The sequence below is a fragment of the Chenopodium quinoa genome, unplaced genomic scaffold (genome assembly GCF_001683475.1).
Source record: "Chenopodium quinoa cultivar QQ74 unplaced genomic scaffold, ASM168347v1, whole genome shotgun sequence".
Lineage (NCBI taxonomy): Eukaryota > Viridiplantae > Streptophyta > Magnoliopsida > Caryophyllales > Amaranthaceae > Chenopodium > Chenopodium quinoa.
The window spans coordinates 806,461-824,853 of record NW_018745684.1 but is presented as its reverse complement, the minus strand read 5'-3'; the positions used below and the strand labels follow the sequence as shown (position 1 = coordinate 824,853).

At 33.7% G+C, this 18,393-nt stretch overlaps 2 protein-coding genes across 4 annotated transcripts; one reads left to right on the top strand and one right to left on the bottom strand.

Annotated features, from left to right (window-relative positions):
• Positions 1–259: 259 nt before the first annotated feature.
• On the top strand, positions 260–7,189 carry LOC110717462 (protein misato homolog 1-like). 3 transcript variants are annotated; one of them, XM_021896167.1, is made up of 10 exons: positions 260–549; positions 888–964; positions 1,649–1,750; positions 2,828–2,873; positions 3,550–3,625; positions 4,310–4,667; positions 5,319–5,568; positions 5,672–5,908; positions 5,997–6,116; positions 6,510–7,189. In XM_021896167.1, the coding sequence occupies exons 2-10, from the start codon at positions 893–895 to the stop codon at positions 6,956–6,958; spliced, it is 1,710 nt and encodes a 569-aa protein (XP_021751859.1). In that variant the 5' UTR covers positions 260–549; positions 888–892; the 3' UTR covers positions 6,959–7,189. The 3 variants fall into 3 exon arrangements, with proteins under 3 accessions (XP_021751859.1, XP_021751860.1, XP_021751861.1); XM_021896168.1 differs by having other exon boundaries at positions 885–964; XM_021896169.1 differs by lacking the exons at positions 260–549; positions 888–964; positions 2,828–2,873.
• A 3,155-nt stretch (positions 7,190–10,344) lies between these two features.
• Positions 10,345–15,011, bottom strand: LOC110718150 (LOB domain-containing protein 36-like). The gene is made up of 2 exons (XM_021896949.1): positions 12,686–15,011; positions 10,345–10,944 (listed from the first exon to the last, which is right to left on the bottom strand). Exon 1 carries the CDS (start codon positions 13,908–13,910, stop codon positions 12,828–12,830), a length of 1,083 nt encoding a protein of 360 aa, XP_021752641.1. The 5' UTR covers positions 13,911–15,011; the 3' UTR covers positions 10,345–10,944; positions 12,686–12,827.
• Between the last annotated feature and the right edge of the window lie 3,382 nt (positions 15,012–18,393).

Here is an 18,393-nt window from a genome sequence, read left to right as displayed (position 1 = left end):
ATCAACATTGTTAATTACAGTGCTTATCTATTCTTCATCAATTTAAAACCAAGAGTGAACGAAATACATTTTTCATTTGTGCTTATATATAATATGGGGATAATGAATTTTTTTCCTCTAATTTTGGATAGATTATCAAAAATGTCAATTATTTTGATATAATAAAAAATAATCTGTAGAATGAATTTTGATTTTTACCTTTGTCATCCTACTACTTCAGCTATCCATAACACGTCAAAGTCCATAAAAAATGTACAAAATCAAAAGTTGAAGACGATACAAAATGGAGCCTATGCACTTGTGCATAGCCCTAACTAAACTCTGACTTGAGCTTAATCGTCCAACAAATTCAAGCTACGGAGCACCTGCACACCATTGCGCGCAGAAGCCGCTACCAACGCAACTTCATCTTCTTCACAGTCATCACAGCCAAATTCCCACGCTATTCTACATTTCTACTCCTCTCTGTCATCTTCTTCATTCTGCTGCAAAAGATTGCTTAATCTTTTGATTCTTGAAAATTCTGCTTACTATTCTTCAAACTAGAAGGTAAATATTATGCTCTATAATTCCACCAACATAAATTCTCTAAATTTTGTTTGTTTTCTTTCAGATTTCGGTTGTTATTTAGCTACTAGGGTTTATTTAAACTGTTTAGGTATGCATAAATTCACATTGGCATTTTATCGAACACCTTATGCGCATTTCTTCAAAAATGAAAATTCAATAATACTTGTCATCCTTAATCCTTATACTGCACTTTACTAGCTGCTTAGCATCAACAGTATCTGTTCAATTATATTTTGGTTTATTATTTATAATTATAACAAGTTTTTAATTGGGCGATTAATTGTGCATCTGGGTTTACTGGTATTGTGGTTTAGCAGGCAACATGAGGGAAGTTGTTACACTTCAAATTGGAGGTTTTGCCAATTTCATAGGCTCCCATTTCTGGAACTTCCAGGTACACCTTACTGTCAATATCATTTTATTTTATTTTGACGAGAATCGGAATTTTACATGGTAGTGAAATTATGATTTGGGGTTTTTAAGTGCTAAATTACGTAGTGAAATAGAATTTATATGTCAATAGTCGATTCTATGGAGTGTTGTTTATCCCTGAGGTTGTTCTTGCACTAAATGTGTTTATTGTTGTACTTGGAATATTATTAATTGAGTTTTCTTTCAAACACACAATCATAAAATTGCCATTACTGTTAAGACTTCGAAAGTAACGAGGTTTCATCAAATTATTACATGAGAATATGAGATGAGCTTGTTTGATCCTAGAGCTATATAAGAATTCGAGTCTTCTTAATGCTTTATTTGCTATTTCATGTTTGCTTTCAATTCATTCTCTCTGAATTACATGGTAAATCAGAAGATAGATGAACATTTTCTATCTTGTATTCTTGTTTCCTACCATTGGGTGACACCTTCATCACTTCATGTATGTATTTTCCCCTTTAATTATTTATTTGTAAGGATCTTGATTTGATTTGAGTATAGCTAATGATAAAATCTTTTTTTTTTTTTTTAAAAAACTAAATGAATGAGAATGAAGTTAAAGAATTACATTTGACTTAATTCCTCTGTTGAATGAGAATAGAGTTAAAGAATTACATTTGACTTAATTTCTCTTTTGAAGGATGAGCTGCTTGGTTTGGCTGGTGACCCTGATACTGATCCAGTGTTTAAAAATCCCGGAGTTAACATGGATGTGCTTTATCGCTCTGGAGAGACTCATGAGGTAAGATTTGTTGCTGGCGGGGTTTCTTTAATTTTGGCATGTTTTTCTAATTTTAAAGAAGGCATTAGAGCTTTAAAATACTTCCACAAGCCAGCCTTGTATGATCTATTTATTTGGTGACCTTGTGTACCAGCATCAAAGGGTAATATTGATCAACCATCTAGCTTATGGATCATGTCATTATATAAATTTATAATTCTTCCTTAATCTACTTGAGAAGCAGTATCATGTGCTATTGTGCTGACTGTGCTACAACTGCTACTTGTCTGGCTTTGAAACTACTCCCTCCGTTTATAAATACTTGCTCCACTTTCTATTTTCGACCGTTTTTAGATACTTGCTCCATTTCCATATTTGGAAAGATTTTACAATATTTAATTCATTTCTCTCAACTAGTGGATCCAACATAAATCATATTTTATTAATTTCATATTCTCTCTACTATATTTGCCTTTTCAATTTTTTATTCTTGCATCTACCCCACTACCTCCATATTTTATTACTTTCTCCAATTTCTCCTAAAACTCCGCGCATGGAGAAATGGAACAAGTATTTAAAAACGGAGGGAGTACCATTTTGTGTGTAATGTCATTGTAGCTTTCTACCTCAGTAAAATTTGATAGCTGGATTGCTATCTTTTTGAAATTGCTCGTGATCAATTGCTAACAAATGATAATCTGATATATCTGGCTGTCACAGTCTCAGTATCTAGTTGCCAAAACTTGTGTATAAGACTATAAGCCCTTAGACAATTTCGAATGCTGATATTATCTGAGTGGAAGATAGATATTTTACCTGTAAATGAATTAAAGAATATATGAGCATTAATTGAGTTAACACTTTTCTAAGACTAATAGCTTAGATGGATTAATAATCTTGACTAAGAGTGTGAGGCAATTTGACTTTGAAATAATTAGTTTTTGACTCTAATGAGGGAACTTATTCACTTTCTAGTATTCTAGTGTGCGTATTATGCTCCCCACTATCTTCTGCAACACCCTCAGCCTGCTGATTTCTCTTGCTTTTGGGGCGGGAGATTGAGAGAAAATGCAAATAACTGTCTATTTGTGTCTGCAGGGTGTTCTTACCTATACCCCTCGATTAGTTTCTGTTAATTATCTAGGTATGTTGTTTTTCTCAGCATATATGCATCTGTTCTTTTTTTTTTTTTTTTCGTGGAAATGTATATTTCTACCCATGGTGTTGACTGAAGTCTGTTTAATGGATTATTAGTCCTATTTTTGTATGATTTTTGCTGATGCCAACTTGTATTGTTTACATATATATATATGGAATAATGGATTTTAATGAAGTCTGGACTGGAAATCACCAGTCATTTCCCATGTGACTTGGCCTTATAGTTTGGGTGCTTGTATATAAGTCGTCATACAAAACTATCCTTAGAGCAACCTTGATACCATCAGCTAATACAGTTACCCTTATGTTTGTAATCGCCCCATTGTGGCTCATCAAACTACAGTTATTAGTCTTATCGCTCCATTTATGTATGTATCTGTGTGTGTATACATGTAGTTACGTATGTATTTGTATAGGTATTTATGTAAACATATGACTGTATGCGGGCATGCATTTTGTCTAATGTTTTGGGATTTCTAACTTGCTTGAGTTCTGATCTGACAGGTAACTGCATAAGCTCATAATACTGATCTTGCTCTCCTAATATAGTTGTTTTTGTGTTCCTTGTTTGGTGACCTATTTGGGGGTTGATCATTTGGACATTTTTTCTTCTCGCATAAGCATCATGGATATCTGACATTTCCCTTTTGTGATCTAACCAGGATCCCTTGGATCAATGAGCTCCCATGGTACATTGTATAATCAGACTCCAGAATCACCTTCCCCTGTGGCCACCTGGTGAGGCTTTACGGGACCTGTGTGATCAAATGCATTGCATGCTCCCAATAAAAAAATTGCCTTATGGCTTTAGTGGTTTTAAAATATCATTCTGGAGAAAGAAAGCGCAAACACAGAAATTCATCAGCCTATCTCTGTTAAATTGAAAACTAAAGTGACTGCTGAATTTGGGATTGCAAAAGGATGATTTAATAATTTTGCCATCTCCAAAGAAAAAGGAAGTGCTGCTTAATATTTTTAAGTGGGACAATAGTGTACACTATTCTTCATTAGTTCATTATTTGCACTTATTCTCCAATAATCTAGAATCAAATAGCCCATAGCAGAGTTGCAGGCAACCTCATATGCCAGTGAGCTGTGAGGCTGTCTGGCATAACTATAGTCATACTTAGTGAAATAGTGAAGCTGTGAACATGAAGAATGCGTCTTCAGGTTTTCCAATATCAATATGATTTCCGATACGAATGACTTGTTGCGTAATACTACTCCTATGAATCAACATTACTACGTATTTTTTTTTTACCCTATGAATATCTAATGTTTCTCTTAATATGAAATGGTCAAAGTGTCATTGCATTATTGATCTTGAGCAACTACAAGTACTCTTCATTTACGATTTACTTATATCCCTCATATTTCCTATAATGTTGGTATATAAACTAAGGTTTTGAGTTTGACTTTCAGGAAAGGCAGTGTATCCACCCAACGTTCTGAGTCTTACAAGAGAAACTTATTCTTGCAAAGTTTATATAAGGAAGAGCAGAAGCAAAAAATTGGTAAAGACAACAGAAATGCTGATTTGCCAGATGATATTGGAGACAAGGATATAGTGGAATCTTTGGAAAATGATGTCCAGTTCTGGACTGACTTCTCAAAAGCCCATTATCATCCACAGAGTCTATATGAAATAAATGGGTTGTGGATGGATGTTGAGGGATTCGATAATTATGGTATGGGAAAGGATGTTTTTTCTGAAAGTTTTCGGGGAGAAGAGATGACCGAAAGACTCCGTTTCTTCATAGAAGAGTGTGATCATGTACAGGTATCTAGCAAAATTCATAATTATCTCTGAGAGTGCATGTTTTTTTAGCCTATTCAGGTGCTTGTTTTGAGCTGGTGGGCTAGTCTAGAAGGATTATACCCTTCCTGAATCCAAGACATGACCCAGGTTTTTTTTTCACCGCCATAAGTTTCATCCCCTGATTCCTCAGTGGGTTCTTACTATTTAAAAGCATATGACAAAAAAGGCTCTCCCTTCAACAAAAAAGTGGTTTTGTTCATGTATATGCCATACCAAGCTTTGTTCTTGGTTCTCCATTATCTTGATCCAAGTGTTTCTGGCTAGTTTTGAATTTTTTTTTTAACTTCTCACTTCCTGAGGGCTGAATGATAAGGTTTTATGCTTTATATTTGCTCTGTTCATGCGACATAAATCCACTGTCACCCATTCATATTATTTGTTTTGCTGAGTCAAATTTAATGGATTTAACTTCATGGTGTTTTGTCTTGACTAAATGTTCTGTGTAACCTCTGGTCTCAAACATTGCCTTTTTATCATGTAGTATGGTTTTTAGATGGTCTAGCTTCAGAAAATTACTGACAAATTATCTGCTTTATATTGTTGCTTAAAGGAACTTCTGTAAACTTGCATTTTTGTAAAACCTATTTTACGAAGTCAGAAACTTGCTGACAGGGAATACAATGTGTGGTGGATGATTCGGGGGGCTTTTCCAGTGTGGCAGTAGACTTTCTGCAGAACATTGCTGATGAATTCACCAATGCTCCAGTGTTACTTTATACCGTTCGCGATCCTGGTTCATCAATGAGCTCTAGAAGTCGAAAAAGGAACATTTCTCGGGACCTTCATGATGCAGTTTCTTTTGCAAAACTCTCTCCTTTCTGCAAACTAATTGTACCAGTTGGTTTACCTTCTCTGGGTGGAAGTAAGTTTTGATACTTTCTGGCTAATATAACTTGTTGCATTTGGGCTGACTTGTAGCTTATATGGTAAAGGTCCCCTTTTTTTTCTAAAATCCTTTTTTGCAGGCAAATTTTCAACAAATCTGCATGTGAATGATAAAAAGCCTTTCCATAGCAGTTCAATCTATGCTGCTGCTCTTCACACTCTCAGCCTGCCCTTTCGCATGGACATGCTTGCTCCTACTGCAACTTCTGGATCTTCTCTTGGTGCTTTGGATATCAATAGCATTGCACAGATGCTATCTGGCCACCTCCGACAGAATATGGTTGCTATATTAGATGCTACCCCTGCACCTGCTATTGGTATTACCTAATTCAATTGTTCTGGCTTAGTGTCTTATAAAATATGTCTTCTCATGGTGCTCTCCCCCCTTTTTGATGTGAGACTCAGGGGAACCTGCTCAGGAACAGTTATTGAGTAAGTTGCAGTCATTGACTCCAGAAACATCGGAGAAAATGGAAGACGTGCATTCTGTAGAAACATTGGTGATACATGGAGCTCTTAAATCAGGTACTCTATATCTGCATATGCCTGTTTTATGGTGTAGACTAACTACTCCGTATGTTGATACTCACTACATCCATAGATAATAATTTGTGCTTCTATTGGTGATACATGGATTCTGTGCTTCTATTCATTTAGGAATACGATAGTTAGGGATGATTTGCTTTTCTGTTGATATCTTATGCTTGTAGCCACATCATCCCTAGCCTCACATAGCATTTCTTCTTCATCAAATTAATACTCCTGTTGAGTCTGCATCTTTCCACTTGAATGTGTATAGTGTTTCTACTAGGTTGTATGTGTAGGGTCCTAAGGTCCTTCTGGGAACTAGGGGGTTGGAAGACATGGTAGTAGTTGTGCTGCCACTTGATCTAATATGAACTATCTTTTCGGACTCAGGTGAGCAACGAGCATCTCTGTCTGAAGTCCAACATGCTATTTCTGCTGCTTATGAGCAGGCATCTTTGAGGCCTAGATTCTGTCATCTATCTGCAGTTACTTGCCCTCTCCCAATACCATTACCATTTCCATCCATATTCTCGGAAAATGTTGGTCGCTGTGGACAATTACTTAGCAATCCTAATCCAACTTCATCTTCAAAGGGACCACTCGATGTCCATTCTATCCCTATGGCTGCAAGACTGCGCTCTAGCAGTGCTGTATTACCTTTCTTGTCCAGCAGGCTGGAAAACCTTCGGAAATTTGGTATTCAATATGGTGCTATTGGAGGAGAATTAATGAATAGTTGGGGTTTTGGAAAGGAGGAACTTGAAGATATGGGAGAGACATTATCAAACATGGTCAGGACTCTGGATCCATACTCTGATGTAACCTCTGATTCAGATTAGTTTAACAGTAGACATGCTACAAGAAGTCAAGAACTTATAATCTGTTGTAAATACAGTTGAGAAGTTTTCCTCTTTATTTATTTTTGTTTACTCTAGAAAGATCCTTGGACCGACTCAAGTATAGGTTTCTTTTGATAGGTCTATAATCACTTTATAAAGCTTACACTCCGTATTTCTTGATGACGTTAGACAGCCCTGGATTAAAATATTAAGTCTTGATGTTATCGATTACTCGAGAGAAGGGTATCTTAATATTTATTCTTCCTTGCCTTCAATTGTTTTTAAAAAATGTGACTATAAAAATATGAAGAGAAATTCAACAATTTTTCATACTCGAATTTTCAACCTGACCAGATTGATGTATACCTCCTATAAAAAACTGATTTATTATTTTACTTATATTGCTGCCTCAATCCTTTTCTGATTTATCCAAACATGGAATACCATTCCACCCAGTAAATTTGACTGGCAGACATTTCTATCAGCCATTAATCATATTTCATAAATTATATTGTTACGAGTACTAATTAATTGAACATGGGAAAGGCTGGCAAGATATCATTCATTTTTTTTTGAAATTTCGTGTAAGAATATACTGGAACTAATACAAATAGAATAAGCATAACATAAGCTAAAACATAACAGGTGAAATTGCAGCTCATTATACTCTGGATCAGTCTCACATTCTTGTCCTCCATTTTCATTATTCCAAGTCTACTTTGGAATTATTTGAATATCATACGTGGTATGTGGTGATATGATACCTTTTTGATAGCGAATACAATTGCCTTTTGATTTTTTATTTGCTCTTATTTTTTGATTTTTTATATTTATTTAAAAAAGAAGTCAATTTAGCGATTAATTATAATAAACCTGGGGCCAGGCTTGTAAGTTGTAACTAAAGTCAAGGACAAAGAGGAGGGAAAAATCTTGATAAAGCATCAGCAAAGTTACCTAACCTTTTAATTAATCACGAAATTTACTTAAAATGGGGCATAAAGCTAACTTAAATCTTTGTGAAAGCAACATATAGCTTACATAAGTTGCATGTTTAGTTGTTAAACTGGACTATGCATTACACCCACACGAGAGAATTTCTCCAAGAAGCGGAAGAACTTTTGAAGTTGCGCGAAATGTTCTCTAGCTTCCGCCTTTTATCTTGTATGTATGGAGTAAATACAACGATGTACATGTAATGTTCAAGCCTTGAATCTCAACTATCCTTAATTCACGTATCACATCCATATACGTTAGCTTGATGGTATGTACGATGTAGCTGTACTTCTCAAGTTAGTGCATTTGCATACCTCACTCATTGCCATAGAGTCATAGCCAAATAAACATGTGTAGTGAACGTACACACCATCTTTGGCGTACCATTCCTTAATAAGCCCGGGTGAATAACGTGTATTGGTAGTTTTTGCAACTTATGAGTACAAAACATTTACAATTTACACGAGAGAAACTTTGGTGATAGATGATAAACTTATAGTGCTAAGTTTTGCTAATAGACATTCACATCCTTCTTAAGAATGAAAAACTTGGTAATACGTAATTTCAAATGTGTCAAAACTAAATGTCAAATTCAAGCAAAAACATAAAAAGATGGACTCTATTATTTCCCTTTTTATTGTCGTCAAGTAGTTGTCTACATATTGAATATAAATCACAAACATATCTTTCTGTAAGTTTGTTTTTCCTCTTCCTTTATCTCCCATAATTTAACCTCTGTTACCCTAATTTCTTATCCTTTTTTGGGGTTGGTTTGTCTGACATGAGTCTGTTGTTGACTATAGGAAATAAAAAACGGACAGCTATGAGGGGTTGATAGAGATATGATTTGTTTAAATGCAAGGAACCTGGTACATCACTTCATTGACAATTTTATCACGTTATTAGCTACTACGTATTATATACTAACATATATTCGAATGGAACACATACTCTCCTTTGCCATCTAAGAATTTGTAAGAAAATTAAATACATTGTTTTTCATATGTAAGATGATTGGGCATGTGTATCTAAAAGAACAAAGCACGACAGAAATCGAGTCATTATGTGTATAGAAATCAATCAATGGGCTAGTTATATATCGGTATAGTATATATGCTTGGAATGAAGATTACCAACGTTCAATTATGTAAAATAATACAGAAATAGGTAAGTTGTGCAACTGAGAGATTTTCAAATAAGATAGATGAGAAAATATTGACTAAAGTAACAGTTTAGCAGCTGCCTTAACTAGTTACTTTGACCACCGAATAATGAAGGAAAAAAAAATTAAAAATGAAAAGGTCTGGTAATCTGGTATGTCTTTCAACCTAGTAGAAATAACCCACGTGCAAATGAATATAACGTTCTTCCAAGAAATTAATAAACCTTTCTTCAACTATATAAAATTTAGTACTCGTATTAGTAGTAACTGTGAAGTTAGCTAGCTATTAGCTGCCTAGTTTAGTAGCTGTCCATTACAACTCTTAGGATATTATTAATCAAATACTTACTTCTAAGTTTTACGTAATTATTTAAAGTGTTACTTGGATGGTAATTTGCATAGTTTAGTTATATTTTATTAATGCACATGAACATCAATGTGCTTTGCCTGCACAACTGTGCCCCGTCCATCATCAATTAAGCACTTTAGTACTAACTCCGTTTTTAATTAGGAAGGTTACAAATCTACAATGGTAATCTTACCGTCCACTCGTTAGTAACAAAAACAATATAGTCTTACCTTCTATCGTGAAAAGTCTCTAAACTTTAAAGTTAGAGATTTGACCTTAAATTTGAGGGTGAATAGGTTATATTAGGTATGTAGGAGGATCCAAGGATGTGATGATTTTGTACTCTACACAAAAAACAATGTTTGACAATATGAAACTTAAGATTCCTCTCACTTCACAACTTAATCGCAAGGACTCCGATCTTGACAATGTTGTTAAAAGATAGATTTTCGAAATTTACGATATGCGATCACCAAACACTTGAAATAATATATGGTACCATCTTGATTAGTCAAACTTACCACAAACTTACTAAAGTGATCTAAATCCACTATTGTACGAACTGCGCAGTAAATTCTATTAAACTTTTCATTGTTTGGTAGCCATTTAACCAACCAGTGGTCCTTTTGTTTGATTTTTCATTAAGGTTTTACTGAAAATAGTTAAAACCATGTGGCTTTTATAGGAAATCTGACATTAGGGTTGTAGGGTGCACCCCTTAAATTGTTACTTGTAAAAGTTAAATTGCAATGTTCTCAATTTAACAATAATTGTTATCAAGGGTATATTATTAGATATTCTACTCATATGTAATAGACATTAAATTACAAAATACTTCCATACATTACATACACGAAATAGTTGAATTGGACCGTACAAATTTCTAGTAATGTATGTTTCTCGGTACGTAAGATACATTCATTGAATAAGATAACTCCTAGATTAAACCTTGCTACTAATAGTCATCAACTAATAGTTATTGTACAACTGCATCATGTGCATAAATAAAGTAAAACTTATAAAATGATCATGACCAACTAATGACATTTAATTAATAAAGAGTAAATTTAGACAATTAATTAGATGGCTTGCCATAACAAAGAACAGACTGTATTGTTTCCTAGCCATAGGATTGAGCTGAAAAAATATAGTTTCACCAGAGAAAGAAAGAAAGAAATGTACTCCATATTTATAGTAAATGGGAACAAAATTTTATCCATATGCCAACATACATTTCTTGAATATACCCCAATTTCTATGCTCTCTTCTTACCACCCTCCCATCCGCCCAAAATTTTTAAAAATAAAGGAAAAAAGACTAAAAAATATAAGAGAAAAATTCTGTGGACTTACAAAAATATTATGGTAATCAGAAATCAGATGTTTAATGTCTAAGAACTCATGCTTCACCTCTGTTTCTACTGTCATTGGTCAACTCTTGCTTGTGTATTATAATACTGCATCTAATCATGCATCAACTGAGCTGCAACCACAAAAGCAAAACAATTAGCACTAAGTATTAACATAAACAAGCATTAATAAGATTTTAAAAATAAGCTAAATAACTTGTGATCCGAGTCAAACTACTGTAGAGTTCGAAAAAAGCAACATTAACTCAGGATTAGAGCCTCTTAATCAAAGATTATTGTATATAAAAAGACAAAATGATATCCCCTTAATCTATGAATATAAAATAAAATGACACAAATTTTTTTAAGCTTTTTGGGTGCAGATCAAGTAGCAGTTTCTGAACAACAAAAAGAAAGTCAATCATCAAAAAAACAAAAGACAAAAAGGAGAAATGAAAGATCCCAATAATATAGTTGATTACAATATCATGCAATTTTTTCACGCTGTTTGTCTCCTTTTCATCCCACCTCCAAAAACCATGTCAAGTTCTTCTCCAAATTCAAGGCAACTACAGCACTAGATTTGTTTTTAATATTCCAAAAGTGGTTTAATTTAACTTATTAATGAAAAATATAAGCTCTATCACTCCACTTATGATCCAATAACATGCATCATGGCAGTAATTCATGTTTGACTTTTTTAAATTTGCACACATATAAAGACTAATTTATGGACAGGTATTAACCTCTTTTCTTCCCGAAAAACCCTTCCACTTGATAAAGAAAATATCCATTTTTGCCCTTTTTATATCACAATATTAAAATTTTTTAAAAAAATACTTTTGTATAATTAAAAGGGAACCATGTTAGACAAGACATTTAACATCATGTTTTTGAAACAAAGAGAGGACTATATTTTATGTACCAAGTTTTGACATTTAGGTTTATAAATCAGGGCATATATTACTAATTATGTTGTAAAATAATACTAACAACACACAGTACAAGAAGATAGTGAAACTTTGAAATAAAATATTACAAGAAAGAGAGATTAAATGAAAATGTCAGAGAAGGAAATTAGAAGAAGAATTTTATCTTAGCTTGCAGCATGAGTTTGACACAAAACTCAAACAACTTGCACAATTGCAATTGACAATCATCAAAATTAAAGTACAATTATTGATATACTATTAGGCATTACTAATAATGCAAGAGTGCATATACGCACGCACACTTATAGTCTAATCGTCAAAAATTGACAACCATAATTAACATTCTATGAGAAAAAGTTAGACTCTTACGAGTATATAGCGTACTTCATACTCCGTAGTAAGTTGGTTGCAATCAATGGGATCATGTATCACTAAACATTATGTCACAAAATCTTTTAGCTTTTAGCAATGTCAAAACTAAAAATTGCAAGAAAGATTCTCCTGAATAATCAATTCTCAAATTACTCTTTTAGTAAAACATCACTGTAGTACTAATGGCGACACCCCAACATACTAGTAGGTGAGCTTTGATACTAAAATTGCAAAAATAGAACAAGCCAACAAAGTGATAAAACACTCTGAAACTGAAAGGAAGAACAAACATTAATTAAATGTTGAATTTTAATTAAATGTTGAATGTGACATTTCCCTGAACCCAAAATAAATTCAGAAAGAGACACAGAGGTCATGAAAACCCTCAAAACTACATTTTGTTCCATTTCTCAAAACACACGCCATGCAGTTTTTACATCTCGTATTCACCAACTAAAATATATCCATCAATCAATAACAGCAGGAAAACATACAAATCTGCAAATTCAATAATATTACTGTACAGAAGGAAAGAAGAGAGAGAAATAAAGGAAATGGAGTTAGAAGTTACCTAGGGACTGAAATTTGTTCAAGAGATCAGATGAGCTTGTTAGCTAGCAAGTAATAAAATCAAACTATTGAGCTCCAGAATGTGCATTCTTTTTTCTCTACAAAGCTGGACCAAGAGTCCTACCCTCATCGATTCCAGGCTGTTACGGTTGTTGTTGTTGTTGTTGTTGCTGCTGCTGCTGCTGCGGATTATGTTCAATGGGTTGCTGATGAAAATGATGATGTTGAGTATGAAGAAGAGGGTGTAAATGTTGTTGAGGAAGTTGTTCATGATGAGGAATTCCTTGAGCCAGTTCTAAATGTTCCTGTTGCTGTGGCGTTACTGGCTGCTGAAGGAGTAACAGCTGCCCTAATGACTGATCATCTTGCGGCGGTTGTTGCTGTGGTGGCGGCTGCTGTGGTTGAATCTGAGCGTACGGGTTTGGATCGAATGTGGCCGCCCCAAGAGCCAAAGACGGTGATACAGCACCTGATGAAGGCCCCGCCTGATTAAATCCCCCTCCTCCGCTACCACCAGCAATAACCAGTGCTCCCTCGTACCCACCACTATACCTCATAAACTGTTGTTGTTGCTGTTGCTGATGCTGCTGTTGTAGTTCCCAGTTTCTTAACAACTCCTGCTCATCTCTCACCGCCAATGCTGCCAACTGTTGCTGTTGTTGTACCTCAATCAACTGGTGCTGCTGCTGCTGCTGTTGCGACTGTGGCTGCGGCTGCGGCTCTCTGATTATCAAAGCCCCACCATGAGACGGACCCGGACCAGCAGCAGCAACTCCAGTAGGAATACCCATCATAGGACCCATATGATACTGCTGCTGCATCAAATTAACACCAGAAGACGAACCCGGGTTAGCATAACCAGGCTGAATCATAGGCATAAGCGCAGTGGGCCCAATATAAGTAGCTAATTCCTTCTTAGCAGAATACAGATCAGTCTGAACTTGCTTCAACCGGTGCTGCAGAAGCGAGATAAGTCCCACACAACCATACACCGGGTCACGCAGCCTCGCCTCCGCCTCGTACGCCAACGAATTAACAGCATCCTCCCTCTGTGTAGCATCCAAGTCATTCAGAAGCTTTGCAACATTACTAGCACCAAACACCTTATGAACATTCGAGAATCGTTGAGGTTGATCCGGCGGAAAGTATGGCGCGAACACACATTCTTGCGTACATTTTCTCCTTAGAAATTTGCACGCTGCACACGGTGAATTTGACGATGACATTTCCAGAAACCTTCAATAATCTTCAATTCCCCTTTATTTTTTTCCAAAAAAAAAAAAATCCTTTATTAAAGAATGAATTTGCGTCAAATACTGCCAAAAAAATAGATACTATCAACAATCAAATCTGGAAAATAACGAACTATCGATTGACATAAATCAAAAAATGAATAATATTTTAGGGGAAGAGAGAGAAAATAAAGAAAAGAGGGGGAAGTTTCATGGATTTAGACTCAGATATATAGGGAATCGCAAAGCATATTCATTCATATTTTTTTCATATTTTCAAATCATATGGATTAATTTTAATAGTACTGAAAAATTAAAATGGTTTAAGTATACTACTAATTCGTACTAGTAGAAATAAAATAAGTATTAGTAGTAATTAACACGAAAGTATCTTTCATTAATGAACCTAAAAACAACAACTCGTATAATTTCCATTAAAATGCTGCTTCATTCATTCATTCATATTACCAGAGAAATCAATATCTCGCTATCATACCAATCAAAATCAAGAAAAAAAAAACCTAAAACGCGTTTCGCCCTAAAAATAGTTTCACCGACTTAAAATGCAAGAAAGTTGTCGCATTCATTAATCATCGTTAACACTCCTTAAAAGACAAGTGAAATGAAATAAAGAAAGATTGAAAAATGACAACCAAAACCATTTTAAATCAAAATTAAACTTAATTATTATACACTAACCACTAATAATCATTCCTTTAAAACGTTTTATCGAGAAGATTATCTAGATTCGTTAGAGGAAAATTACAAACCAAATCTCAAACATTAAGAGTAATTATATTTAATTTTAATATTTTAAAATTAATTATATTAAAAAAAATTCACCTACGATTGTCTTGGACTCCACTCAATATCATCCCACACTTCTCTTTCTCTTTCTCTCTCCTCCTTCAAGCTTCACTACATACTGACACTTATTGCCGGAAAAACTCCGGATTACGACGTCGTTTTCATCGTAATACAATGACGAAAATATACGGAAAAAAAAAACCTAAAATGACGTGGTTTACCGGAGGAAAAAAGAGAGAAAGAAAGTGCCCTGGATCCGATCTTCCCACTTTCAGGATCCGAATACCAACGAATACTCCTTTAACATCAAATTAACACCGTAATCATAATTATAATAATAATAATAATAATAATTAATATCAAAAATTGTATAAATAAAAAATTAAAAATGGGAGAAATAGACAACATACCATAACGAAGACGAAGCCAAATTTCTGCTTTATTTTGTATTTATATTTAATTTTATTTATTAAAAGGGATTTTGACGGAATAATATTCAATTGTTTTTTTTTTTTTTTTTGGAGGTGGGGGCAGGGACCTGATGATGGAGAGAGATGGAGAAGAAGAAGAAAGAGTAAGGGTGAGCGTGTGGGTGAGCGTGTGTATATATTAGTGAAATGAACCTTCAACTAAATATATCTTGTCTTTTAACATTGACCTTTAGATTTTTAGTGTAACTCAATCTCAGCCATTAGATTTTAGATTTATACGGAGTTTGATTTTTTGATTTTGTTCCTATTTTCAGTTTTATGAATCTGACTCACCATTTTGTATCCTAAATCTTTCTGTTCTGTCATTTCTTGACTTTCTCGATTTTACCCCTTTTGTTTTTACTGCGCTGTAACAGTACTGTAAAATGAATTATGGAATTTACTAAAATGTCCTCTGTTTTTTTTTTGTATTTTTGGAAAATACCAAATACGAGTATTCTAATCTTGGATGATCCTATTTCATATCCCAATTTTTTTTTTTTTAGAATGAATCTCATTTCCCATTTGTCAAAACCGTTTTTATTTTTGATTTTATTTTCCTTACTTATCCGGGTATTTCTCTAATTAACTTTTTTTATCAATTCATTGCTACTCTACTCGCCATTAATAAATTCTTGTGTTTAAACTTTAAATGGGTGCTTAAATAATTCAAAATAATGGATTCATACATTTAAATTAATAATGTATGAATGTATCATATGATTGATATCATTATCATACCATCATACTATAACTAATCATTCATTAATAAAAAACGTATTTCATTATAGTTCAATTTGCATCCAATATAAGTTATCAGAGGGTCTAATAAGTTCAATAGAGTGTTGATAAGCTTCGATAAGATTTGATAAAAGGTAAAATATAGATTAAATTAGTTTGACAAAGAAGATCAAGTAAAAAGAGCTACTCACAAAGTTTAGATAAGTTCAAATATATTCAAATAAGTTTAGTTAAATTCAAAAAATTAAAAATCGGGTAGATTAAACGCACCCTGTGTAAGAATGAACATAGATCATCCAAGATAAAGGAACTGATGAACATATGAAGTGCATAAAATCAACTTTAGGGGAAGTGTTATGTATTTGGAATCAAGAAGAATGAAATAAGAGTGGTATGAGGCTACAAGAATTAAGGTTGGAGCTTGATTCTTAATACCTTTTGTGTTTGGTACGGTGTTGTTCGGGATTTGCTATGAGTCATACCCCAACACTCCTCCTGGGTTTTTATTCCCCATCATACTTTTTGGGTTTGCGGTATATGATTAGAAATTAGAATTTTCTTATACAAACATACATTAGATATGAATTTAACATATTCCAACCTCATACCTCATACGATACCTAATATCTATGGACCAATTCAATGCCCTTAAGGTTAGGGTATGGGTAATATGTGTTAAAGATATTAATTCACTCAACAAAGATGACATATTGAAATAAACGACAATAGTTTTAGTGAATAATAAACGTGACCTCTTCATGTTATACTTCGTACTAAATAATATATTAAATCTATCCTTGAATAAAATTTGAACGATGTAAGGCACAAACAGGATTTTAACAAATTAAAACACGAACTCTTCATGTTTCATTAGATGCAATACGATAATTTCTACTTCTCCTACATAACCTCGAAAATAACACATATGGAATTCACTAATTGCATTATTATACTTACAAGAGTTACAACGAACATTCGTATAAGTACCCTAAAATAAATGGCGTCAAAAATTAATCATGCGAACCAAAACAAGTCGATCGTCACTTTGATAATTGTACGTGGCAAGGCACAACACCAACTTTGTAAGTTTTCAACGGGGGAATATAAGAGCATATCCTTACATTGGCAATACTCATCCTAGCTAGCTAACTCCAAGAATAGTTATACTTATACACTACATTGTAGTCAGCATATTCATATAATGATGCATATATACAAGTATATGCTTATCAGTTACCAATGGTGATTTGTACTTGTAATTACGCTAATTTGCTAATAAATTATGACTACTACGTATTACTTTGATGCACGTTCCATATATTCATATCATGATTTTTTAATTAGAAAAAGTGAGTTGCAATATCAAGAGATTTTAATAAAACGAAAGAATCACACTGAACCGTGACTTTGGACTATGATCTTGGTAATTAAATGTTTTGATTATTTAAAAATATATAATGTTCTTAAGATACAATAATTTAAATTATCATGTGGGATATAATAGTGTTTTTGTTTTAATATTTATGTATACCAACTTTGTTCCGTTTTTTTAGATACGATATGATCCTCATTTTAGTTTCAAATAGAGAGTTGAATATTTGAATTGTGATCTAGAGTTTTGATTTCAAGGTGACCTACCTAACGTCTCAACTATATATGAGAAATTATAGGTTTAGTAGCTTTAATTTTAATAAATTATACTCATCAAAAAATTGAATTATGTTACTTGACTGTTTCTTGTATAAGTGTAGAGGGGTTGAGATTGCATTCCCACATATGTGATACGTAGTAAATAAATGAACAATAATAAGTTACTTGATGGCTATTATTAGTAAGTGTAGATGTTGACTAACAACACATGTTCACGTCCCACATTTATAAAACTAGGGAGAGTTAAAACACTTGAGGGGTTGCTCAACCTTCTATTGCCATATATATTACAAGTATATGATCTTGGGTCTTTGGGATGGAACCTCCTTATACTTGTGAGGTAAACTCTTTCTCTTAGTTGGCTGTATATATTCCCACGGGACCATAAATGTAAACTTGAGGGAGAAATTCAATCTGGCGTTTGTATTTTTAATTTGTCTATCTCATTATTATATCTCCTCCTCATAAAAAAGGGGGTCGTATTAGGATTTTGTCATTACTTGAAGTTTGGCTGTTGATTCAGATGTATAGAGCATACACGCAATGCTGAAAGTTAAACAAATTTTAATGAAATGTCACTATTTATTAAGTTTAACTGCTCACCTACTCACATTATTATTGTATTAGCTAGCTTAGGGTTCTTCCTGCTCCTTCCCTAGCTAAATAGCTACTCATCAATTAATCATGTCTAGATTATCAGGTTAATTATGTTTTTAGCAATCATGTTTTAGTTATTGTTACGATACCTAATTACAACATTTTCCGAAGCTTTGTTAGGATACTTAGAACTGCTAGAAAAATGGTTTATT